General features: G+C 36.3%; 3 protein-coding genes and 1 pseudogene across 3 annotated transcripts; 2 read left to right on the top strand and 2 right to left on the bottom strand.

Moving 5' to 3' along the window:
* Nucleotides 1-6,578: 6,578 nt before the first annotated feature.
* Nucleotides 6,579-7,009, top strand: LOC131006791 (probable small nuclear ribonucleoprotein G; annotated as a pseudogene).
* Nucleotides 7,010-15,373: 8,364 nt separating this feature from the next.
* Nucleotides 15,374-17,742, top strand: LOC131006790 (probable protein phosphatase 2C 24). Its single transcript, XM_057933928.1, has 4 exons — nucleotides 15,374-16,414; nucleotides 16,490-16,831; nucleotides 16,915-17,020; nucleotides 17,210-17,742. The coding sequence occupies exons 1-4, from the start codon at nucleotides 15,926-15,928 to the stop codon at nucleotides 17,527-17,529; spliced, it is 1,257 nt and encodes a 418-aa protein (XP_057789911.1). The 5' UTR covers nucleotides 15,374-15,925; the 3' UTR covers nucleotides 17,530-17,742.
* Nucleotides 17,743-18,190: 448 nt separating this feature from the next.
* On the bottom strand, nucleotides 18,191-19,549 carry LOC130988555 (uncharacterized). The gene has a single exon (XM_057912470.1). The coding sequence runs from the start codon at nucleotides 19,547-19,549 to the stop codon at nucleotides 18,191-18,193; it is 1,359 nt and encodes a 452-aa protein (XP_057768453.1).
* Nucleotides 19,550-20,143: 594 nt separating this feature from the next.
* Nucleotides 20,144-20,932, bottom strand: LOC130988475 (uncharacterized). Its single transcript, XM_057912377.1, has one exon. The coding sequence runs from the start codon at nucleotides 20,930-20,932 to the stop codon at nucleotides 20,144-20,146; it is 789 nt and encodes a 262-aa protein (XP_057768360.1).
* Between the last annotated feature and the right edge of the window lie 5,787 nt (nucleotides 20,933-26,719).

Here is a 26,719-nt window from a genome sequence, read left to right as displayed (position 1 = left end):
CCCCAAACCCTAAGCCCATTGTAACATTTGAATTATACAATAATTGAACAAAACCCTAAGTCCTATTTCAGATTAGCAGACGCCCCCAATCTCCCATTTCTCTCTCGACTGACTGGCGACCAGCGACCGCTGACGCACACCCCGGCACTCGGCGCGACGGCGGCTCTTTCTTCCGGCGAGCCTAACAACAGCAGCAGTGCAGCACAGAGCCGCCGCCTTTGGCTTTCCTTTTCCATCGTTCGACCCTCCCTCTCCCTGTCTCATCTCTCCCTCCCGCGCACGGCCTGGCTGCTCCTGCAACTCCGGCGGCCGTCGCCGCCTTTTCTCCAGCCGGCCACCACCTCTCCTTCCTATCCTGACTCTCCACGCCTTGAATCCCTAAAATTCCCTTATCCCAAATCCCTAATTTTCTCCTTTTTCCTCTTTTCTCACCCACGCCGCCTACCACCACAGTCGACGACAGCGGCGGCGTCGCCGCCTTCTTCTCTCCTCCCTCGCCGGACAGCCTGTGGCCGTCAAAATCGTCGCCCCCTTCTCCTTCAGTTCGAACAACAGTAGCCCATCAGCCGCCACCGCTGCTCTCCCTACTTCAACCCCTCTTAGCCCCGACTGAACTCACGCTAAAAGTTGTGCTTGTGTATCTGTTTTTTAGAATATGCGTCTAGGTTCATTCTTCTTCTCTCACATATAAATTCCTTACTTTCCCAGCTGTATTGTGGTTGATTCGTTACAGTTTGTTTAGCAAAAAATAGAGATAGAAAGAGAGTGAAATTGAGCTTCTTGTTTGGTGATTTAGATAGCTTACTCTTTCGGTTTTCTTGTTTTTGATTTTCCATTATTGTAACTTGTAAATTGTTTGAGTGATCTAGTAGTGAAATTCTTGGTTACTCCGTGGACGTAGATCGAAAGATCGAACCACGTAATTTTGGTGTTCTTGCTCGTTGTTTACTTTGTGTATTTGGCACATTCTCAATCCGACAAACCACAACATGTTGAAGCATTAATCAGACGAGCTTAAACGAGCTCGAACTCGAGTATGACTCCACAATCGAGCTGAATCGAGTCGAGCTCGAGCTCACGAATATGGCATCGAGTCGAGCTCGAGCTCAAAAAAATCAAGCTCGGCCGAGTCGAGCTCGAGCTCGAGCTTCATCAATATAGCCGAGTTCGAGTCTGAGCACAGCAATACTCGACTCGACTCGGCTCATTTACACCCCTACTTACACACTCTAACACACACATGCTATTTATATGGAAAATTCTAGGGGAGCGTTTATTATTGAGAATTAATTTATAAATAAAATAGTTATAAATTATTTTTTTAATAGAAGTTATAAATTAATATGTTATATATGTATAAAATAAATTAAATTTTTTTGATATTTCTAATTTTTTTTATTATTTCTACAACTGATTTAATTCATATCGAGTTGAAAGGGCTAAGATTATATAAAATATTATCATAAAATTAAATTACTAAATCATACTATATATTATCAATTCTAAATACTAATTAAGTCTCTCCAAATAATTTATATTACTCCCTGCGTTTCATTATTGTTGGTTTGTTTTCCTTTTTAGGGTGCCTCATTAATATTGACATATTTCTATTTTTTATAATGATTTTACACTACAAACAATGTGCTCTCACACACCTTTACACACTTTTACACTATAATCTTATTCTCCCAAATACTCGTGCTCAAAAGAAATAGGCCAATAATAATACGACGAAGGGAGTAAATGTTAAAGTGTTATTTGCGTGTAAATACACAAGATTTCAGTATTTTCTGGTTTTTTTCTTACAAATATGTCATTAAATAATTTTTGGATCCAAATATCACATTAAAGTTTTATAATTTCTTGACACAATAAAAAAAAATGAATTAACATTTTAATCATAATTACTTGCAACACAAACTAATTGAGAAATTTGAGGGAAATAAATTTTGTGGGAAAAAATGAATTTCATGAAAAAAAATCAAAAGTTTATTAAGTTTATTTAAAATCTATCTACATATATAAAAGTTGGTCCATTTAGCAAAAAAAATTTCCCGCTCTTTTACTCAATCTATTTTTGGAAAGTTGATTTATATTTAGAAAGTTCATTAATTCATAGGATGATATATATATATATATATATATATATATATATATATATATATATAAGTTGCGAGGCCGGCCCACTTGCTACAATCTATACAGTGCTATTTTATATCATGCAATTTATAGTTTTGTGAAAAATATCCTTTATTTTTGTGAATTTATATTTTTTTTAGATAAATTTATATAAATATCCAATATTTAAAATTTAAAGTCACCAATATTTTCAGTGTGAATTTATATAAATTTGAAATATATATATATATATATATATATATATATATATATATATATATATATTTTGTGAATTTACCCGTGTGAATTTAAATATCCAATATTTAAAATTTAAAATCACCAATAGTAAATTTATGAATTTATACTTAGAATTTATATTTTTTTGAAAAATATCCTTTTCTTGTGAATTTATATATTTTTAGATAAATTTATATTGAAATATCCAATATAAATTTATAGTTTTGTGAAAAATTATCAATTTCAATTAAATCTTTTATGAAAAACATCCAATATTTAAAATTCATAATATAAATACATATAAATTGCATGGGATCTTGTAGTCATTTGCAAAAGTGAATATTATTTTTCATTTACACGCAATTTTTGACTATAGATTGTTTTTCAATTCAAGAGAATAAAAACTTATTTACGAACTCTAGCAATATCTCATATTAATTCTTACTGATTTACACGCTAAACGAAGGGATTGGTATGCATGATCAATGAGATTTTTTGTATGATCTTCACAGCTAAACAGACAATGAAGAAGTCTTATTTCAAGGTATGCATGGCGTCAAATTTGTGGGAGAGAGAGAGAGAGAGAGTGAAATGTGAAATTTGACAACATATATCTCCAAAAATGCAGCAACTTTTTATTATATCAAACCAAAATCAACTCCATTGTCAAAGCATCTCATTTAATATAATATATTAAATATATAAGTTTCATATATATCTCCCATGAAATGTGCATCCCCATGGCCTATATAAACTAACTTTTCGTGTTAAAATTTTACTTACACTCCCTTCTCATTTTGATATTCATCATTTCTCTAATCACAAGCATGCCGACCATGTGGTCTTTAGTAAAAAACTTGCAACCAAATAATACCAGATCTACAATTAAAATGAGACTTGTGCGTGAAAACAACCGCTCATCTCAAAGCACCAACAATGTTATCAGCTATGAGTGTATTTTTCATGATCGTGAGGTAAAAATTCTCTATTCACTAAACTATTACGTATTTAAGCATTTTTGCAACATTATTATATTTTTCTAATTTAGTTATTTTTTTAATATAGGGTGACCGCATCCATGCTACACTTGATCGCACGTTGATCCCCAAGTTCAAACATATCTTGAGAGAAGACAGTGTTTATGCCATAAAAATTTTTTTGGTGATGCATGATTCCAACAAAAAGTATAGAACAACGACAAATGTCTACTATATTAAATTTATTAATAGTAGTCATATAGTTGAAATTTATGAAGAAGGTTTTCCACGCCAACTATTTAACTTAAAAAGTTTTGAAGAAGTGGCCTCCATTGCAATGACAATATGCTATTTGGTAATGTGTTTATTTCATTATTTCCTTATACATGCATATTCAATTGATAATCTCAAAATTCATATTTTTATAAACTCAACATTTTGATATATCTACATTATTGGTATGCATTTATATATGTAGATGTAATTGGTGTGGTTTATCACAAAGTAGTCAAAATTGTATTTTGCAATGATGGAAGACAAGTTGAAGGGGTCTGAAATCTTGATATGTAATGAAGACAAAGTAGAATGTTCGACTACTACAAATGTTGTATATAAAGAAATTTTCCAAAATTTATAATAATAAGATGAGAAGTTTCCAATTGTCTTTTCATGTATTATTATTTTTACATTGATTTTTATGTAATTAAAAATGATAGTCTTAAATATATTTTAGTAGTAATATAATTGGTATAACAATTGTATAATGAAATATTTTTAAAACTCATTTATTTTAGAGATTATACAAAAATGTCTTCGAGAATGTTACAATAAAACTTTAACAACATATGTAATCTCGTGCATTGCACGGGTAAAACACTAGTAATACTAAAAATTCGTATATTTTAGAATGAGATGATCTCATGTACGTTGGACGTATTACCGCCCCGACCCGGCAGCAGCAGAAAGAAATCAAACAAATAATTTTTCTTCAAAAACAACAGCTTTTTTCCATCGTTAATGGCTCAATTAAAACCTTCGCATCATCCGACCCACACCAACGTCCAAGTAAAGGTGGCGCGCGCGCATGCCTGTGTGTAATTAATTTTTATTTTTTATTTCTATTTCTATTTTTCTAGACTTAGTAAAATAATTTTAGTTTATACTAGTAGACTAGTAGTGGTAAATATTTCAAGGAGTCCTAGGAGAGCCTTGCGAAGGTGTGGAGTATTCCAGCCCCACATAAGGCGAGAACTACAGCCTGGAGGATTTTGAGAAATAGACTATGTTGCATAGGTACGGGGGTGCGGATGCGGGGGCGATACGATACGAGTACGAGGATACGGGTTTTTAAAAATTATAGGGTGCGATTTGGCAATGATACATCTAATTATTAAAATTTTATGATATATAATGCTTAAAAAATATATACAATTTAAATTTTCTTAAATTAATTATATGTAATTTACATTTTATTTTACCCAAAAGTTAAGCATTTTCAATTATATAAGTTAATTGAGCAACAATATAACGATTCAAATATTATTAGTCCAATATATAAGTCATAACTGAAAATAAAATTATCAAAATATCCTTATGTAGGCCTTTCGTGCACGAGATACGTGAATTTCGCCTATGGAATTTGCGAATCCGGTTTATTTTTATAAATCTATATATTATATAAAGAACCAGTTTAACAGCATCCAATTTACCGTCATCTTTCTAACAGAATATTCTTAATATTTAACGGCCGTTTATTTATGTAATTTAAAAAGACGTGCTTTGCTTCTACTTAAGTTTAAGATCATCATGGATCCATTTATCAGTTAAGTTAAACCCATTATCCCAAATTTTAGTAACTGCAATTCTCTCTCTCTCTCGATGAAACGCAACGCAGCTGCTTCTCACCGCTTTTCAGCAAGCAACCTTTGCCATTTTCCGCCACTCCTCTCGCCTCTGTTACCTTTATAGCAGTTATTTTTACTGCCATATTTTCTCTCTCACACGTTTTCTGCCTCTTCTTCCGCTATTCTCTCTTGATATTTCTCCTTCACACATATCTCTCTCTTCTTCCACTATTCTCTTTCATTTAACAACGGTTATCTCTTTATTTAACCTATCAAATTTTATCTTGAATTTCGCTTCATACGCAAAACATCAGTAATTTTTTTCTCTACCCCACTTGCATCACCGAATTTCAAAAATCAATATAATCCCCAATATTTGAAACCCTTGCATCTATCGTCTTCTTCTCCTTTTCTAATTTCCACCACCGGCCTTAACCTGTCGTCCTCTACCGCCATTCGCCATTCACTCATCAAACTCTGACGGAGACTCAGTCGTCATTCGCTCATCAATGAGTTCAGGGGAGAGAATAAGAGAATCAGTAATGGGTGAATATCAGTGGAAAGGGAGTTAGGTCGCTGCGGAATTGCTGTTAGCGGCAAGTTGCTAGAGTAATGCCGATTGACAACGACAATTAATCATAGAATATTGAGAAGTGAAAGGGAAAAGACTCAAGGATTTTGAAGATTTTGAGAGAATCTTTATGTTATTTTGCAGCTTTTGAGAGAATGGTTATGTGGTTCACTTTGATTGAGATAAAAAGAAAGAGACGAGAGAGATGTGAAATCGTGACAAAGATCTGAAATATTAAGAGAAAAGATCTGTTATTTTGTTCAGTCTATCGATTATAGATCTACCGGCTTACCCGCTGCTTCTCTTTTCTTTGTGGTTGGTAAAATTTGACAGATTTTCTCACCTTTGTTTGATCTTTGATTATACTATAAACTTATTTCCATTTCTATTGTTTTTTTTATTTAAAATTGAGTCTTTTTTATGCTATTTTTCTTTCTTTGCAAAGGGGGAAAAAATAATCTTGCATCCAGTTTACAATCTTCTCTTTGTGGGTGGTAAAATTTGTCAGATTTTCTCACTTTTGCTTGATCTTCTCACCTTTGCTCGATCATTGTACTGTAATTTTTTTTTTTCTATTTTATTTTTTGTTCAATTTTTTGATTAAAAATCGAGTCTTTTTCATGCTATTTTTCTTTCTTTTCGGATGAAAAAAAATTTCACATCATGATTGGATTACGTCTTCCTTCTCTTTGTGGCTGTTTATGGCGGGTAAAATTTATCGGATTTTATTTTTTCCTTTTGTTTAATTATTAAACTTCTTCCACTCTTTCTTTTTCTTCTTTTTATTAATCTAATAATCTTCCTACTCTCTTGAATTTGAGCTTGAAATTAAACTCCAACATAACACTGAATTGCATTCACGTTTTACTCTTAAGTTTTTTCCATGAGCAGATCAGGACAGCTGCCGGATCTCAAGAAGTACTTGGATAAGAAGCTGCAGATGAAGCTTAATGCCAACCGTATGGTTGTTGGAACTCTTCGTGGCTTCGATGGTGGTGGACAACACCGTTGAAGTGAATGGAAATAAAAAAATTGATATTGGCATGGTGGTGATCAGGGGAAATAGTGTGGTTACTATTGAAGTTCTTGAGCCAGTGAGTAGAGCACAATGATTGTACATGTTTATGCATCGACGCCTTCCATTTTGGCGTTGAATCTGTAATTTTTCTCATGTTATGTAGTGACAGCTAACATCAATTCTGCAGTTGTAGATTGATAAACATTATCTCAATGGTGCCCCGTTGAGTTATTTGAGATTTTAATGATGTGAGGCAGCTGACTTTGGTGGTAAGTATAGGCTCAAGTATGCTAAGAGCTAATATATAATTTGGATTGATAGATTTTCAATAAGTCAAAGATGAATGTTATTTTTTGATTAGTCTTTTTGCTCTCTTTTTTTCTTTTTCTCAATTTTTTCTGCAACAATCGATTTTCTTTCTTTCTTTTTCCTTCATCTCTACAGCTTTGTTCTTCTTCCCTTTTTCTTCCATGTTTTCTTTTATATCGTCTACTTTTGCAGTTTTTTTGCCTTTTTTCATTAGTGGTTTTTCTATGATTTGTTAATTTGAGAATAAAAATTACATGTAAATCATCGTTTTGATTTTTCTTTAATTTTTCGGATCGATGGAGAGAGAAGCGGTGGACATATATATTGCAAACAACAGAAAAGCAAGATTGGCAAGCGACGAAACATGGAAGTAAAACAAAAGAAAAGAATGAGATGATGTGGAAGTGGCCCTCATTCTAGGCGCTCACTATATCATTTCTCATATATCTGTACATAATAATATGTAAAAGTAGAAGTAGAAGGCAGAAGATGGAAGTTCAAAAATTAAAGAAACTAACCTTTTGAAATTGAGAATTGGAGCATTGATTAAGAGAAAATAATCAATTTTGATGCTCGCCGTGCATCGCACGGGCGGATGTACTAGTTATTTTAAAAGATACGCCATGTGGCGAATCGGGAGAATCCGAGAGAATCGCACCCTAAAAGAATCCGATTCGCCGTACATGCTAATTTTTGAAGAATCCGTGCATCATAGGAAATAGACTACCCACCTGCGATAATCTTCAGAGAAGAAACATTTCGTTGCATGTAGCTGAACTTGGATGCAACACGTGCTTTCATCAAGAGGAGTCCATTAATCATTTACTTCTCCATTGCCCAAAGACCGAAAAGGTTTGGGATGAAATATATAAGTGGCTTGGCATTTGTTTTATGCAGCCACAAAATGTGGTATCGCACTTTATTATGTTCACAGATTGGAGCAAACAGAAATAGAGCAGGAAGTTCCTAAGGGCGCTATGGTACTGCATAAATTGGGTCCTTTGGAGGTGCCGAAATTCCAATCGATTTGAAGATAAGGTCTGGGAAATAAACAATGTGGTTTTGGAGGTAAAAGCGAAAATGTGGAGTTGGGGTAGAATCTTTGGAATTTCAGACGTTGGGTCATGTTTTAAGGACTGGATCTCAAGAGATTCATGATCATTGTTACTGTAAGTTACTCTTGGTACCTAGTTTTGATTTTAATATAATCCCTTTTCTTATAAAAAAAAAAGTAGTGGTAAATATTTCGATTACGGATTAATCAAATTCAATTAACCTCAGCCGAAATTGCTAGAAATCAATAATTATAACTAAAATATTGTGCGGTTCGATTAATTGGTTAATCGAAATTAATCGATTAAGACCCTAAACTGCAGCAAACAACAAAAATATTTTCTAATATAATTTCAACTACTCGCTTCTCCGACTAAACTACTGCAACAGAATAAAGGAATCACTAAATATGACTGAACATTTAAAATTATGGCAAAAGAAAAATTATAATAAAATAACTAAACACTGAATAGGAAATTAGGAATTACTAATTAGGAATTGGGAAATTAGTAATAAATTAGTCTTAGGTATGTATTAATTTTAAATAAATATAATATTTATTATAAAAAAAATTAATCAATTAATCGATTAAATCGATTAGCCAAATTCCAACCAAAGCTAAAATTGATAACCTCGCCAAAGAGGGATCACAGGAATTGAAATAGACATAACCTCGCCAAAAGGAGATATAATCCAGGTGGGAGTCAAATTCAAAGAAAAATATCCAACAATGAGGCTGAATAAGCAGTCGTAAAAGTCTTAAGGATCGTGATCAATGCAGGAGCCACTAAGATACACATTAAAATAGATTTCCAATTAGTAGCGCAATAGTATGAAAGGCATTAAGAAATTAAGGAGGAAAAAATGATGGCATACATGACAGATATCAGGAATAGAGCAAATACATTTTTGGACATAAACCATGATTTTTTAAAAAACGTTTTGTACTTTTTTCCAATTAAGTTTATTTTGAGACATTTTTATTAATTAGCCTAAATGTTGAGATAATAATTTATATTTATCCTAAATACATTAATGAAAAATTATAGCTAATTCTTATTATTAATGTTTTAGAATATAATTAAAATAAAAAAAAATCAGACATAACACCAACTTTAAATGGTAATAGTTGAGCAGGGCATTAATGTCAACAATTACAACATTATGGAGTATCTGGAACTTGATTAATTCTAGAGTTTATCAACGTTGACAACCTGTAAGATGTTTTACTTAGGCATGTTTGAAAAGCAGGGCATGTTTTGCACAGTTTAAGAAGCCCTATTATAATTAAGAGTATTGCTAAACAGCCACATTGTGACTACCCATAATTTATTTAAGTAGAAAATAATTTAATTTATTTAACTTATTTTTTAAAATAAAAATAAGATTTAGTTATTTTATCATATTCTCTACATTATAGTAATTTTTTTGCAATTTTTTGATAACTTTTTTATTTTTATTAAAAAATAAATAAAAAATAAAAAATGCAAAAAAGATTTAAAAAATAAGTACAATGTAGAGAATATAATAAAATAACTAAATCTTATTTTTATTTTAAAAAATAAATTAAATAAATCAAGATTATCCTTCTTATATTAGTGTGTGGGTGCCCACAATGTGGCTGCATAGATTTATTGTATAATTTAGGGATTATAGCCAAAAAATACACGAACTTTGATAAAAGTTGCAATTTTCACCTGAACTTTCAAATTAGCCAAAATATACCTGAACTTATATTTTTTGTTGTAAATTTCACCTGAACTTGCAATGATTGAACTCCGTCGAGGTGAAATTTACAACAAAAAATATAAGTTCAGGTATATTTTGGCCAATTTGAAAGTTCAGGTGAAAATTACAACTTTTATCAAAGTTCGTGTATTTTTTGGCTATAATCCCTATAATTTAATACAAATTGGGTTGTTGCGTGACTTATAGCAGCATTTGATAGGTTATGTTAAGAGGTGGTAAATCATATCTTAATTCTTACGTGTTTGGTATATTTCATTATTTGGTGGACAAAATATCGAAATAACTTACGTGTCCCATGCAATTATTACTAATTATAAGCGTGTCCCCACCTTTCTGAATTTTACACATGTAATTCGAGGCCAATTTTGAGAAGAAAAAATTAAACAAATGTTACTGTTAGGGATGTCAATCTAGCCCGAAACTCATGGGCTGGCTCGATTAACCCGCCATCCAAGAGGGTTAGGGTTGAATATTTTCAACCCGATTAACCCGTAACCGAATAGCCCGACACCCGATAGGGCCGACCCGACTAACTCGATGGGCTAGCTCGAAACCCGAATACTTAATATTAAATATTTATATATAAAAATAAAAAAATGACAAAATGACAAAATATTATAAAGTCTCATCATTTCACTTTTCTGTATTTTTGAGATGTTTTACTTCTATAAATTCAAACTATTGTTAGATATTTTATTATTTTTTCATTAACAAAGTTGAACATTTTATTGTTACCAACTTATTTGATATGTTATGCAATCTTGATGTTTTTTTCAATATCTTATATTTTTGCATTTCATGCTTGCTATATAATTTATATCTTTGATTTCTATGTATATTTTATACATTATACATTAGATCATTAAAAATAACAAATTACAAATGATTATTTTATTTTACACATTTAATCCGACTAGCCCGATGGGCTAGCCCGAAACCCGAACGTTTAGGGTTATGGTTGAAAATTTATAACCCGACAAAATCTCCAGTCCGATTAGCCCGCACCCGATTAACCCGAAATCCGATAGGGCTGGCCCGAAACCCGGTGGGTTGGCCCGATTGACATCTCTAGTTACTGTAGCATCAAGCTATTCTAACCGAGGGGGGACTCTAGTTCTAATTCCAAAGTATAACAGTGTTTAATCGGGCCGAGCTTTACATTTCGAGCTGCACTTTTCGCTAACTAAATAACTAAATAGAAGGTTAAGGGCTGTTAGATACACAAAATGCCATTAACTTTCTAATCAAACACGCCCTTAATATGTAATTTCACAAAACTTATAAATTGTTAAAGTGTTTGAATAATTGAGCTTAAAAGTTAGAGTGAGTTTTTTACTAGAGATGGAAAATCGAAAAGGGATAAATTTATAAGAATATACTCTTTCCGTACATAAAGATTGTGTGTTTTCCTTTTTTAGAAACTTCCTTTATACTTTAAACACCATTCACACTCAATATCTACAAAATACCACCCCTTACTTTTATATTTTGGTGGGTCCAATACTATCCTTTAACACTAAAATCAAATATTTAAACTTTTTTATTAAAACTTGTGCCCTCCACTCCACCACATACTATTTGTAGACGGAAGAAGTATATAATAAAAATAATAAATTATAATCAAATAATTAATATTTATAAAATGTTGTTACACTTAAAATTATAAAATAAGTTGAAATATATATTTTTTATTTAAAATTTATTTTACCGAACCATTTAAACTAATTATAAACCCCTTGTTGTGCCCAAAAATAACAGTGCTCACGGAAAACTGGAAAAAAACGAGAATGATGCAAAAATATAGAGAACTTTGTATTGAATATCGGAATTTGGTTTTGCTAGTAAAGAGTATGACAAGCGATTGAAAGATTGTAGTTGTAGGTGATGATTTTATATGAAGTTTTACATATATTTATAGGTTAAAGTACAAACAATCCTAATAGAGATATGACTCATTTTAGTCTTATAATAGGGCTCTAATTCGCCATGTTTATCTCCTTCTTCGTATTAATCTTGTTCTTGCTCGGATATATGAGAATCTTCAAGGTAGTGGGTTCGAATCCAATGAATCAGGGCTGCAAGGTTGTAAGCAGCGCTGTTATCAGGGAATTCGGTTGGATTTGCTTTAATCTTCCGATCTTTAAGGGATACATATTTTTATCCTCATCACCCCTAATAAGCTCCTAAAATTTCTTTTAACGAATAATTTAAAATAGTTAGGATATCTCTAGCCTGAGCCACCTTTGTATAGAGATCTCATTCTCGACATTTCACAATCTTATCCACCATTCAGTTATGTATTGCTAATTCTAGTGCCCTCATTCACGAAGTGTCGGTGTTTACAATCTGGTGGTCCATGGAGTCACGCTTCATTTGTTTTAAATCGCTGAGGTAGTCAGCGACCATATGAAAAGTGGGAAATGGGCGGGGACGACGATGACTCACCTTTCTTTATTTTTCTCTTTGTTGTGCTTCTTTGCCTCCTTTTGACCTTTAGACCTAATCGTGACGCTGGGTTCGTCGTGTACCCCCCTCTCGGACATATTCTTCATCCTTTTCGAAGAATGAACGTCTTCGCTGATGGAGGCCAATCGTTGTGATCCACAGAGAATGCACCAAGCCGATAAGTATTTGAAGTGGACGTTGTTGTTATTTGTTTGAAATATCTCCTGGCTTATTGGATAATTTGATCGTCTCTAATGCCAGTCCCCCAATTGCTTCTTCACTTGTCGTAGATCGTCTCCCAAGCATTCACCTCTTTTTGTACGTGTTGGAAGTGCGATATGAATTGTTTTCCATAGTGCGTCGGCGTGCCGGTCAGATGAATCACATTATATCATTTTGTGATATCTCCACAATTGTCGATCGTCTTTTGATCGGCACCCTTTGAGAGAATTGAGGGTCGCTTCAACCCATAAGGTGCAAATGAGTTCGGATTATGGAGTTGTGTAGCCGGCACGCCTCGTTGTCTTGGGGGCATGAGAATTTCGGCGACTTTGTCGTCTCCACCGAATTGTGCTTCGTTCAAGTTAATACCCTCAATTTGAGAATTGAACGTGTTGGTTGACGAAAAGAACGGCAAAAATTCGAGAGGCAAAGAATTTGATGTTGGTGATGATTGCCCCTTTTGGTCGGTGTACCAATTTTGAAAATCACGATCATTTTTTTTTAAAAGCAAAAACAAGAACTTAATTTAAAATTAGAGAAGAAAATATGTAAATTTGGTGATAAAAAAATTAGCGAAAGTAAGATATATTTATACGAAAAATTAAATACAACAACTATTTTACTAAAAATTTAATTATTTATTTTTAAAGCTGACGTGTGTAACACACGCGCCATATATAATAATGTTAGAACCGAGCTCATTCTAACAAACCCCTTTCAAGCCGGGGTGCAACAACGAGCGGGGCTTGACGTTGTTGCAGATGCTCTTATAAACTCTTAAGAGCATCTACAACAGCGCTCGCGGAGCGGGCGTACAAGCCCTCTTCTATTGCCGAGCTCGAGGGCAGCGAGTTATACTCGATTTTTTCGCGGCGAGTGCACGAGAAATGGAATAGCTCATTAATGTTAGTATTTTAATTTGAATTAGTTTAGGTGTTCCAAAAAAAATGAATTAATCTAGGTTTTTATTTTTATTTTTAATGTAATATTTAAATTTTAATTAATGTAGTTTTAAATTCTATTTTAAATAGGTTGTATTCTATGTTGCACAGGTGCGAGGGGGCGGGTGCGGGAGCGATACAATTCGGGTGCGGGGATACGGATTTTCAAAAATTATAGGGTGCGATTCGTGAAGGATACGTCTGTTATATTTATATATATTTTCTTATATTTGACCACTCAAATTGAAAAAAGAAAAGAACATTTATAAATTAAATATTGCATTGCAAATATAAGTTAAAGTAAAAGTTTCAATAATGAAGTTCTTCAAAAATTGCAAAAGAGCCCAAAAATAGTGAAAAAAATTGCATTGCAAATATAAGTCAAAGTAAAAAATTTCAATAAATTGCATGTAAAAGTTTCAAATTGCATGCAAATATAACTCAAAAATTACAAAAGAGCCCAAAATAATTGAAAAAATTGCAAAAGAGCCCAAAACGCACCCTATTCGTGGGTGCGCGCACTCGATTCGCGAATCCCTTTTTTTTTTTGGAGGATTCGCCACCTGGCGAATCCCGTGCGAATCCCATGCGAATCGCACCCGCACCCTGCGCGTATCCGATACTGCATTGTGCTATTTTTTGAAGAATCCGTGCATCATAGGTTGTATGATGTTAAATTTAATTAAAAATACATTAAAACAAAAAATATACTCCACAGTGGGAGTGACCTGATAGCTGACCTGATAGAAGAGTGGACCACATTGGGTTAAGGAGGCTGCAGTGGGATGACATGATAGCTGACCTGATCTTTTTAGTTTTGATTTTTGTATTTTTAATTTAATTTTAATTGCACAAATTTAAATAACACAATTTACTTCAAATTTAAATTGCATTATTTTTAAAATCCTAAAAATTACATAAATCTTAAAAATTATGTAATTTAAAAGAATTACATAAATTTTTAAAATTTAAATCTCAAAGAAATGAGGGAGAGATATTTATTGAAAGAAAAATAAAACGAATAATAATAAAAAGGAAAAACCAAAACAAAAAGTTGACTTATTAAAAATTGTAACAGAAAATGCATGAAATTAAAAAAGAGAAAAGGGGGAGAACGGCTATTTTGATCGAAATTTCAAAATTTAATTATTTTAGGAGCGTGTAAAACACGCGTTCGATTTAAATGAGTTCAGGCTTGACCTGATAGATCAGGTCACACTCGAATGAGACGATGCTGCAGTGGCCGACTCGATAGGGTGGGTGATTCGAGACCTTTTATCAGGGCACGACTGCTCTAAATAGTATTTCAAGATAGTGGAGACGGAGGGAGCAAGAAACATTGAGAAATGATGGAGACCGTTTAAGAAGCCCCAACAGCTGTGGGATGGTTTAATAAGCTAACACGTTTATAGTTAATCCAAAGAGTAATGCTAAACAGTCACATTGTGGTCACCCACAATTTACCTAAGTCGAAAATAATTTAATTCATTTAACTTATTTTTTAAAATAAAAATAAGATTTAATTATTTTATCATATTCTCTACATTATAGTTATTTTTTGTAATTTTTTGGTAACTTTTTTATTTTTATTAAAAAATAAATTAAAATTTAAAAATGCAAAAAAAAATTAAAAAAAAATAAGTACAATGTATAGAATATAATAAAATAATTAAATCCTATTTTTATTTAAAAAATAAATTAAATAAATTAAAATTATCTTTATTATATTAGTGTGTGAGTGGTCATAATGTGGCTGCATAGATTTATGTGTTAATAGGCAAAAATGCCCTTTTCTGAAAAAGGGCATTTTTACAAGTGTTTAGATTTATTGTAATCCAAACACCCTATTAAGATTAGACGCGATTTCCAAAAATAATTTGTATCTCTCGAGAGAAAAATGTTACAGTCACCAAAAGTGGGGAGATTGAAATTGAATGAGGCGAGACCTGAAACGTGTCCCGTGCTAGAAGAGAAGGGGCCGGATAGACGCCCACGTGTCGAGGCTAGAACGATGCGGGGCCGACTATGGGCCCCACCCTCGAAAGCGAGGTTTCCAGCAGTGCGCTGGTCGCCCCCTATTGGTCCACGTTCTCCGGCGCTTAAAGCAGCGGTGGTACACGCGTTGAGCTGGAGCGGACGGGTGGAACGTCGCAACAAACATCAACGGCGCTCATTCACTCTCCATTTAGGCGCGCCCCCATCTCCGCCGTTTCCTACCTATTCTCCTATATGCACCATAATAATGGAGTAATTCTTATAATTTCTTTTCCCTTTTTCTTTTCCTTCTGCATTTTCCTGCTTTCTCCAACAACTGATCAACTGAAAAAGTAGCATTCATTGTCGCTTTCACTTCCTCCGTACTTTCCTCTTAATTGTTTCTTCCCATTTTATGCTCTCTTCTGCCGATCACTCATCGCCTTGAAGGTGGATGGTGGTGGTGGATGGCGGAGATCTGTTGCGGCTTGCTGAGCAAGACCGAGGCTTCGTGCGAGAGCAGCAGCAGAGCGGCGAGGAGACGGAGGATGGAGTTCCGCCGCGTCAGGGTGGATCCCGCCGTGAAGCGTCGTCGTATGGAGCTTTGTTCCCCTAGAGATTGCGACAACGCTTTTGATAATTGCGGTGCCGATAGTGATGGAGCGGCGCAACTCAGTTTGAGCTCGGATAAAGGGAAACAGTTGCCGCCGATCCTTTTGACTCCAATTCTGAATCCGCTGCTGTCGTCTGCCGCCGCTCTCGCCAGCGGCAGCGGCAATACCAAGGATTTTCTCCCTAAATTCGGTTTTGCCTCCGTTTGTGGACGGCGGAGGGACATGGAGGATGCTGTCGCGAGTCATCTTTCGTTTTGCCGGAGAGAACACGATTTCGCCGCCGACGAAGACGCCGCCGGTCTCCACTACTTCGGCGTCTACGACGGTCACGGATGCTCTCACGTAAATCCGCCGCACATAAATATGAAATTGATACCGAAATCATTGTGCGAATATATAATTATGCGAATATTTCAGGTTGCTACGAAATGTAAAGAGAGATTGCACGAGATGGTGAAGGAGGAGTTGCTTCTGGACGACGTCGGAGAAGCCCGAAACAGTAGCAACTGGTGGAAGTGCGTGATGGAGCGAAGCTTCACGCGCATGGACAAAGAAGTGGTTGCATGGAACGAAAATGTAGTCGACGACACGACAGTGAGCTGCCGCTGCGAGCTGCAGACTCCGGAGTGCGACGCCGTGGGATCCACTGCGGTGGTAGCTGTGGTCAGTCCGTACAATATAGTCGTCGCCAATTGCGGCGATTCGAGGGCGGTGCTGTGCCGAAGCGGCAAGGCGATTCCTCTGTCCACCGACCACAAGGTGAGATTTGGTAAATTGGATGCCGTTTGGTTTTAATTTAGGTAACTCTCTTCTCTTGTGTGTTTAACAACACCGGATTGTAGCCGGACCGGCCGGACGAGATGAACCGGATACAGGCCGCCGGCGGCCGAGTCATCTTCTGGGAGGGTGCTCGGGTTCTTGGAGTTCTTGCCATGTCCAGGGCCATTGGTAACTTTATTGTTTTTTTCAATTTCCAACGGTAAATTACCAGATCCAGGTTACTAGATTTGGTTTTAATCATGGGTTAATATATAGTATACTAAGCTCACCTCTAATTTATGGATGATGGAATTGAGCATTTGATGAGAATGTGAAGAGAAGTTGTTGGAGAATTAATAAAGGTGAGTGGAAGTGCAGGCGATAATTATTTGAAGCCATACGTAAGCTGCGAACCGGAGGTGACGGTGACGGAGCGGAGCGAAGAGGACGAGTGCTTGATATTAGCTAGCGATGGGCTGTGGGATGTGGTGTCCAACGACACGGCGTGCGGTGTGGCGAGAATGTGCCTCAAGGGCAAGGCCAAGGGCATGGAGCCTTCGTCTTCGTCTTCGGTGGACGACGACGGCGGCGACAAGGCGTGCAGTGACGCATCGATGCTGCTCACCAAGCTGGCTCTCGCACGCCGGAGTGCAGACAACGTTAGTGTACTCGTTATTGATCTCAGGAGGCCCACCTGATCGATCTTCTATTTCTATTTTCTCATTTTAGAACAAGACTCCCTCCCTCACCTTTATTCTCGTCTACAAGATGGAGTTGGTTTGATTGTAATTGTTCAACTCACACTACGAGGATGGGTTAGTTTCTTTTTCTTTTGTTTTTTTTTTTCAGTCACTGTATGTGGAGTGCGCAGCCACCTTTTAATGCCAATTTCGTACTTATTTCAAGTTTCACTTGAGAGAGTCCAATCGGATAATGGGCTTTAGACTATACACATTGGTGACATTCATCCAACCCAATTCAACCCAACTTTTTAATAAAATATTTATTTCTCTCTCATCCACCTATACACCCACAACCTAATATAATTTCTACTTCCAATGGTGACACCAACCCAATCTACATATTTTCACTTTTCACTTTATTTTTAATTATTTAATATCTAAAATACAATATAAATTAAAATAAATATTTATTTATTATATTTAACAAAATAAAATAAATATTTATTTTTATTTTTCAAAATTTGTAATCATATTATAACTAAACATTGTCATATATTAGACACTTAACTCAATCACAAATGAAGATTACAAGAATTAAACACACAACTGGAATTAAATAAATCAAAGTACAATACGTGAAACTTAAAAATACAACTAGAAAATGCAAATTACATATTTAATTGTCAGTGCCAAATTTTTTCCATATGTGCTTAATCAAATCATCTTGAAGAGTCCTATGAGCTTCTCTATTGCGAAGTTGATCTCTATTAGTCATATAAGCAGATAAGCTCGCAATACGTTCAGTAGAATAGCGAAAATGTTCGCCATTTTCTGTTTGTACTCTTGCAGGTGTATCCATAAAAAATTCTGTTGGATAATAATAATTTTGATAGGTATCTCGTTCATCCTCTACTATCATATTATGCATGATGATACAGGTCATCATAATTTTTCCCATCAAAACTTTGTCCCAAACAAGACATGGGCGTCGTATAAATGCAAATCGAGCTTGTAGAACTCCAAATGCTCGCTCAACATCTTTTCGGATAGACTCTTGGTGTTGAGCGAACAACTTGTGTTTGCGGATCTGTGGGGAAGTAATTGACTTGACAAATACAGCCCATGAAGGGTATATACCATCAGTCAAATAATATGCCATATCATAATGACGACCATTCACTACGTAATTAACCTTTGGTGCTCGACCTTCTAAGACATCATTAAAAACAGGAGATCGATGAAGTACATTAATATCATTGCACGAACCTGGTGTTCCAAAGAACGCATGCCATATCCACAAATCGTATGATGCAACGGCTTCCAAAATGATCGTTGGTTTTCTACTTCTCCCTGTATATTGTCCGGCCCATGCATTAGGACAATTTTTCCACTCCCAATGCATGCAATCAATACTGCCAATCATGCCCGGAAAATCACGTTGTTCTCCGACATAGAGTAATCTTGTCAAATCTTGTTCATTAGGCCTTCTGAGGTACGTATCACCGAAGCAGGAAATAACACCTTCTACAAAATGTACTAAAGCTTCTCTTGTTGCAGATGAGCTCATTCGTAGATATTCATCGACAACATCAGATGATGTCCCATACGCCAATACCCTCATTGCTGCAGTACACTTTTGCAAGGCCGAAAGACCTAGTCTGCCAGTAGCATCACGTCTCTGTTGAAAAAACTCGTCATTAGCAGATGCAGCCTCCACTATTCGAAGGAATAGCGTTTGCTGCATGCGAAATCGACGTCGGAAAACCTCTGGAGGATACGTCGGGCTGGTACCAAAATAGTCGTTGATTAAACGCTCTGCACCAAGCTCACGTTCCCTATCACAATATCTCCTCCTGCCTGTTGGAATTTGATGTCCTACAAACAAATTAGTATTGGTTAGGATCATATTCTCGATGATGTTATTAAATTGACGATTTTGTTGGTAAACTCGTTCTTCCCATTCATCTAATTCATTGGAATGGGAATCATTAGAACTTGAGTTTGAATCAAGTGAAGAGTTATCATTGACAGACATTTTTTTAAGTGAAATAGGAAAACGATAGAGTAAAAGCTATATGTGAGCAAAGAGTCAGGATTTTCTATAATATTGAGATGTCTTAGATCTTGCATTTATAGAATGATATAAAACACGTCAATTGGAAATGACATGTGAATTGGACAAGTGCATTGGAAATGACATGTGAATTGGACAAAAGCTATACACTTGCTATACAGTATTAGACAAATGCATGTGATTTAGCCTGAGTCCTTTGACATATGCAGGCATTGGAAATACACTTGTTATAGTATTAGACAAATGCATGTGATTTAGCCTGAGAAAAATGACATATGCAGGCATTGGAAATAATGTTGTGTCAGTATTAAACAAATGCATGTGAATTGGACAAATGCTATGTCAGAATTCGATAAATGCTTTGGGAAGCTAAACGAATCCAATGCTATTCAACTTTAGATGAAATACACTTCTTCATTAATTAAACATAACACAAGTATATAACAAAATTTGCCAAAATTAAAGTCACACAAATAGAAAGCACATAAACTAAAAGCACACAAACAGAAAGTACATAGACTAAAATTACATAGAAATTGCATGATTAAAATACATTCACTCTCCAAACACAATCTTAGTTAGTTGACGTTTCATCTCTTCGTCCTCCGGAGATAAGTGATCTTTCGCCAACAATTGAAGCAACATTTTTTCTTTCATCTTCATTGCGTTTCTTTGCAACTTTTCGCACTCTAGTTTGATTCGAGTCTTTATTAACTCAGCTTCGGCATCTCTAGTGAGTCTCATTGCACGAATTTCTGCAGCAACAACAGATTCATTAGTAGATTCAGATTGTGAGGCCTTACCTTTTCCTTTCCTTTTTGCCTTATCTCTGCCAATTGGACGAGTTGCGGTTGATTGTTCAGATGTTGGAGTTTCTGGATTAGAGGGGACAGAAAACCCCCCATCTTCTGAAGTCTTTGATCTTTTTGAGCTGCCACCACTTTCATGGTTATCAACATCTTCACTTGCATGAGGAAAAATTGGTGTTGTATCATAAACATTCCACTTGGGATGTTTACTCATAACTTCATTAAATACAACCAAATCTTGAAACTTGCTCCCACCTGCTTCGTAAATGGAATGAGCTTCTTTCTCAACATCGTTGTCGCTCATTCCACTCCTTCTTCGAGCATTTGTCTCCCTGCAAGCAGCAACCCATTTGTTTGCATTTTCATTAAGACGTTTCCAGCGACCTTTCATTGATTCAGTGTTTCGCTCGTTGAGCTCATTGGGATTTTCTGCTTGAGTTATGTGATAAAATTTATTCACACGTGCCCAAAGCGATTCCCCTTTTTGACTTTTTCCTCGAATGCTATCTTCGCTAGCATAGATCCAAGATGACATGAGGGCTACATCTTCTTTAACACACCAAGTTATATTTTTTGCCCCTTTCTGATTTTTGTTTGGGCGTTGAACACCCAATAACAAATTGCGGGAGATATTTTCTGATGTAGAAATTCTTTGAGATGTGGGAATTTGACTTAGATTTGGAGAAAATTGGCTTTGATAAAATTGAGAATTTGCTTGGTCTTCAAAATTTGGAAAAAGATGAGGAGTTGGATAAGAAGTAAAATTTGCAGAATCTTGAGAGTTAGGATAATTTTGGGAATTTGGATAGAAATAATTGGGATGATTTGGATCCATAACTCAAAATGAAATGAAATTGAGGAGAAGTGAGAAATTTAGTTTGTGTGTGAATGAACGAAAATTAGAGTTCTATTTATAGAGTTCAAATTAATAAGAATTTTGATATAATTTTAATAGTATTTTCTTTATTATAAATATATAAATTTAATTTCATTAAAATAAAGCTAAAAATAAATAAAATAAAGGGACACATGGCAGCATATTACTTAACATCAATTTGGTGACCTGCGAGGCGGACATCCGCCTAGGTCATGGAATTCCATGACTTTTCTCATTATTTTAAATAAAAGTAATCTTGTCGTGTAGCTGGTGACCTTTAACAAAGGTCACCGTTGTTGGTAGCCTTAGCCCGTTCCCTTTTCTTTTTTTTAATTGAATTTTATTAAAAAACAGAAAACCTAAAAGGGTCAAAATTTAAAATACCCACCTCTATAATTTATCTATCAAAAATACTCACTTTCATAACACATCTTATAAAACTACCCATTTCACAATTAATGACAAAACTACCCTTTAACAAATCCTCTAATAAATCATCATAATACAATTTCATGTTCAAATTGAAAATAGTCGGTGAAGACTTATCAGGCCTAGCATGCTTCCGTAATACTTCAAAATTAATCTTAACATAAATTAACATTATACCTTTAGTCAACTGGTCTTCTTCAGGAGTCAGTGCTTGTTGCATTTTACGGACCGTCTGCCCCCAAGGCTTCGTCCAACCACGCGCTCGCAAGGGATGGTTGCAACCTTCCTCCTTCACTAAGTGTCGACGTATAATACTTTGTTGATAAATGAAAGAAAATTTTCTACTAAACCGGAAAGTTGAGCAAAAACAAAAGCGTTTATAGAGGAATTATAAAATATTTAATTTATTTCATAAATTCTCCCTCAGGGGGGAGACAAACTTGTTTAGCTACTCAATAGTAGCTAATACTTGTATACATAAAATAAAGAAACTAAAACTAGAATTGAAAAAACTTTGGAAAACAAAATTTAAAATTACAAAGATAAATTCTAGAGAGAGAGTGTGTTGTGTGAAAGTGTTGAGAATTTTCGCTGATCCCTTCCTCGCCAGAGCTCGGGGTTTTATAGAGGTCTGATGCCCTCTATAATTGCTTAGTAGTTGGCCTTGGATTCCTTCTTCGTGGCCAGCTAACTTGGATCGTGACAGCCACCTTCTTTTGTCGATAATAATTGCCGACACCAGCTATGCCTTCTCATGCCTCCGTGGTCCCTTACTCCATTATTCAGCTGATAATGTCGTAGGAGGGGCCTGCTGCTTTTATCCTCCACTCACTTCTGCTTTTGGTGAGTTGTCTGACTGCATGATAACCCACTCACCTTTGTCGTTTTTTTTGGTGAGTGGGATTCCTGTTGTGAGTCACATGACTCCCTTTTCTCTGTCGGGCATCTTACTTTTTTGGTGCCCGAGGTGCTCTTCCACGTGGAGTCTTGTGCTCCTCATACTCGTCGGATCGGAACTTCTTCTTGTTAGGCTTCGGGAGGAAGCCTTTTCTGAACTCTGGTTCCTTCTGCGTGGGACACTCCGCGCAAATGTGATCCACCCAATGGCCTAGATGAGCCAAGTTGCAGAACTTGTGACGGGTTTCTTTGCTTCCCGCCATCTTGTTGCGCCAGAGTGTCTGCCTTTTTTCTTCAAAGGCCTTCTCGGCGAAGCTTGTAGTTGTTCATGTAATAGTATTTAACAAGAACGATCCAAGTCCTGAATTATGAGAGAACTTGAACTTATACTTTTCTTTGTCCATCTCCGTGAGACAGACCCATAATTCCCATGCACGCCTTGTGGAGATTTGATCCTCCGTAAAAGTGGTGACAATGGAGACTTGGTGATCTGGTGCCTTAATAAGATTCAAGGCCTCTGTGTCGGGTCTCCGAAGCTTAATGAAATGAAACGCCTCGTGGTTACCCTTTCCTGCTGGTTCAGGTGCTGCACTGAGGAAGTACAGTTTCAAAGCATCTCCCCTGTTAAGGGACGGGTTGTTCGACCAAGCATCATAGACCGTCTCTTGGATCCACCTTGGTAGGCCCTTGATTTCGCTGAATGCTGGTGATGTAGTATAAATTAAGGCTAGCGCCCCAAATTCATACCACAAGAGGATTGGCTCCAGTGGTCATCCAGATACGAGGATATTTTCCTCCAACATCAACCCGGCTGTATCCCGGATTGATACATTTTCTGGTATTGATCTTCTCCCATCTAGACTGGTACAACTGCCAAGTAGGAGATATTTCAATAGTGTTAATATCAATCTTAGATTTGTCTGTCAGTGGCCTACGATTGATCTCTCCCTCTTTTACCCCAGAGGTGGAGGGTTGACATGTTGGTTCGGGCGGTGAAGCCTTAGCAACATCTTTTTCTTGAGGATCCGATTTTGACACCTTAGCCTCAGAACTTGTGCTAGGGGTACTTGAATCCCCTGCTACCGGTAATCCGGCCGGTACGGTAATGCCTGCTTCGATCAGGGGAGCCTTGATCCCGCGCAAGAGCGGCTTGTGGGTTGCCTCATGAAGATTTATAATCTTCTTAAGACATTCTTGTATACGGTCAGACACTTTGGCTTCATCAGTCGATTGTATCATTCCTGCTTGTTTGGCATGGAGTACGCACTCTTGCCATTCTTGTTGTAGCATCTCCATGTTTTCCAGGAGTTGCCTCTGGTTTATGATGACAGCGTCAACCTCAGTTGGCTCCATCCCTTGTTAAGAAATCTGCAAGTACATTATCATCAGATTTCAAAATGACAATATCAAAATCATAATATTGACATTCAACTTGCCATCTAAGTAATCTAGCCTTTTCAGGCTTAGATTCGATTTTCTTGTTTAAGAAAGCCTTAACATTAGTGTTATCAACTTTCAAAATAAATTTCTTTGCAAGTAAGAATAGCGGCCATTTTTTGAACGCTTTTCTGACTGCATAGAATTCTTTCTCGTTGATGTGCCATCGCACAGCCTCACTGTCGGAAAAGAGACCGCTACAGTATCTGCATGATTCTTCTCCATAAGGGGTGATTTTAGTGAGCACGGCTGTCCACCACGAATCACTCGCGTCAGTGTATAGGACTAAATCGTCCTCGTCTTGTGGTATTGAAAGCTTTGGGAGATTTTTGCAAATCTCTTTTAGCTTCTTCATACCCTCGCGATGCTCCTCCTTCCATATGAATAGAACATCTTTCTTTAGTAGTGGACTGAAGATTTTCCTATGTTCTGCAAGGTTTTTGATGAACATCCCTGCAAAGTTAACAACTCCCAAAAAGCTTTGGAGCTGCTTCTTTTCCTTGAGATCTTCTGGGAATTTCTGGATCTTTTCCACAATGTGATCTTGTAGAATTATTTCCGATTCATCGATATCGATTCCCAGAAACTCCATCTTCTGGGTTGCCACGACTGCCTTCTTCTCAGACAATACTAGTCCTTCTTGTTGACAGACATCCGCAAAGATCTCCAGATGCCTGACATGCTCATGAATGTTTTTTGATGCAATAAGAATATCATCAATATAAACAAATATGAATGAAGAATAATCTTTGAAAAGATTATCCATCTTCCTTTGGAATATCTGAGGCGCGTTGGCTAGCCCCATTGGCATGACATTCCAGACATAGTGTCCTTGTGGGGTTGAGAAGGCTGTGAACTTCTTACTCCCTTCCTCCATGCGAATCTGGTAAAACCCTGATTTGCAATCAAACTTTGAAAATACATTTGCACTTCTGATGCAGTTGATGAGGTGTTCTCTGCTTGGGATGAAATATCCATCGAACTCAAGAATATCATTAATCCCTTTGTAATTAATGACCAATCTTGGTTTTCCTTGTTTGATCTCCCCATGATTTCTCACCAGAAATTCAAGACTGCTATAAGGCGAGTTTCCTGGTTCGATCAACTTCAAATCAAGGTGTTCCTTGATTATACTCCTCATATCCTGCTGATCTTGAGCGTTCATCAGGATAGGTCTGAACTTTACGAACTCATGCTCCTTTTCAGTTTTGACTTTCAAGGTGGCTTTGAGCTGGTTCTTGTTCCACCACGCCAAAGGATCCTCATGATAACACTTCTGGATTCTCCTTTTGACATCGGCTATGGACACATTTTCTTCTGCCTTAATATCTGTATGTGATATCAAAGAAACTTTGAGGATCTGTGTTTCTTTCTCGGAGAGATCGGGGAATCCCTCGGTTCTGCATTTGAGCAGAATATCTCTGAATCTCCGTTGATCCTTCATTTGTGGTCTCCGGAGTTTGCCATCATCACCACGCTTGCTGCGGAATTTGACTGGCATCGAACGATTAAAATCTCCTTCGAGCCTTTGCACAATGATTTTGTGGTCACAATTGGTTGTGAACACAAGCCGTCTGGCTTCATTGTCCTGTGTATACCTTTTGAAGGTTTGCAGAAAATTGTTGCCGAACAAAATATCTGCTCCTGTATCATGGAAATAGATAGGTGGAGTCTTAACCTTGTACCAAGGTGTTTGTCCTGCTCCGCCGATCAATATTTCTGTCTGTTTTACTCATTTTGATAAGAGCAAAATCTTCTTTGAGAAATCCCGTCCTGCAATTCGAGGTGGTTCTTCTTCCACTTCTGTTGGAAAGACTCCTCGTTTTGCTGTACAGATTCCTGCTCCTGAATCAATATAAGCAGCAAAATATTCTGCTTTGAATTTCTCGTATAACATCCCTACAGAGATGTAGATCGAGAATGGGCTTGTCATTGGATCAGCAACCGCTTTTCGCCAATTGTGATCTCCACTCCACTTGCTTTCCTTGACCATGGTTGATAATTATCAAGAAAATTTCGTCCTAAGATTAGGACGTCAGCTTCTTGTCCGGCTTTGCCTTTGATCTTGATCTCAAAGCCTCCAATTTCCAGAATTTCGATATATCGATTTCTTTCTAGATTATCCAAATAATACAACGTATTGCAAGAAAATTGATTTTTCCTCTCAGTTGTATCAATTTCTGTGGAAACATTTCTCCATCCTTCGGGGCATTTGAGTTTCACTCTTATGCCTAGAGCTGATGTTTCCTGGATCCCCCTTCTTTCGTAGGAGTGAGATAAGCTTCTTTCTAATGGCCTTGAGGTCAGCCTATCTCCTTGGAACGATAGCCTTGGTGCTCCCAATCTGAGATTTTGATTATGTTTTAGCACCTGCTTATCTCCAACTTGGATGTCGATTTCCCTTATTATGGGAATTTCAACTCGGTCAAGGCTCACTGCCTTGGCTACCTCTTTGAATATTTCGGGGACCTCAATAAAATTCTTCCCCAGAAATAAATTCATGTGGTGGGAATTTGATAGGGCATACGATACTTGATATGTAATCGAGTATGGCCTATTTTTTCCCGTCAATAGATCCTTCCTCTTGTAGTCCTGGTAGAGTGTCAGGGCTCGACTGAAGGATGAATCTTGAAGATTATAAGCGATCTATGGATATAATTCGGTTATAATCTTCTTGGCGTA

This window comes from Salvia miltiorrhiza, chromosome 1 (genome assembly GCF_028751815.1).
Source record: "Salvia miltiorrhiza cultivar Shanhuang (shh) chromosome 1, IMPLAD_Smil_shh, whole genome shotgun sequence".
Lineage (NCBI taxonomy): Eukaryota > Viridiplantae > Streptophyta > Magnoliopsida > Lamiales > Lamiaceae > Salvia > Salvia miltiorrhiza.
Note: the sequence above shows the minus strand (reverse complement) of the source record. Positions and strands in the feature narration are given on the sequence as shown.

Excerpts from the sequence above, each read along its gene's own strand:
- LOC131006790 (XM_057933928.1), top strand. The coding sequence starts at position 15,926 with ATGGCGGAGATCTGTTGCGGCTTGCTGAGCAAGACCGAGGCTTCGTGC. Across the intron at positions 16,415-16,489 it reads ACGGTCACGGATGCTCTCAC|GTTGCTACGAAATGTAAAGA; the intron begins GTAAATCCGCCG and ends CGAATATTTCAG. Across the intron at positions 17,021-17,209 it reads TGCCATGTCCAGGGCCATTG|GCGATAATTATTTGAAGCCA; the intron begins GTAACTTTATTG and ends GTGGAAGTGCAG.
- LOC130988555 (XM_057912470.1), bottom strand. The coding sequence starts at position 19,549 with ATGTCTGTCAATGATAACTCTTCACTTGATTCAAACTCAAGTTCTAAT.
- LOC130988475 (XM_057912377.1), bottom strand. The coding sequence starts at position 20,932 with ATGTCATCTTGGATCTATGCTAGCGAAGATAGCATTCGAGGAAAAAGT.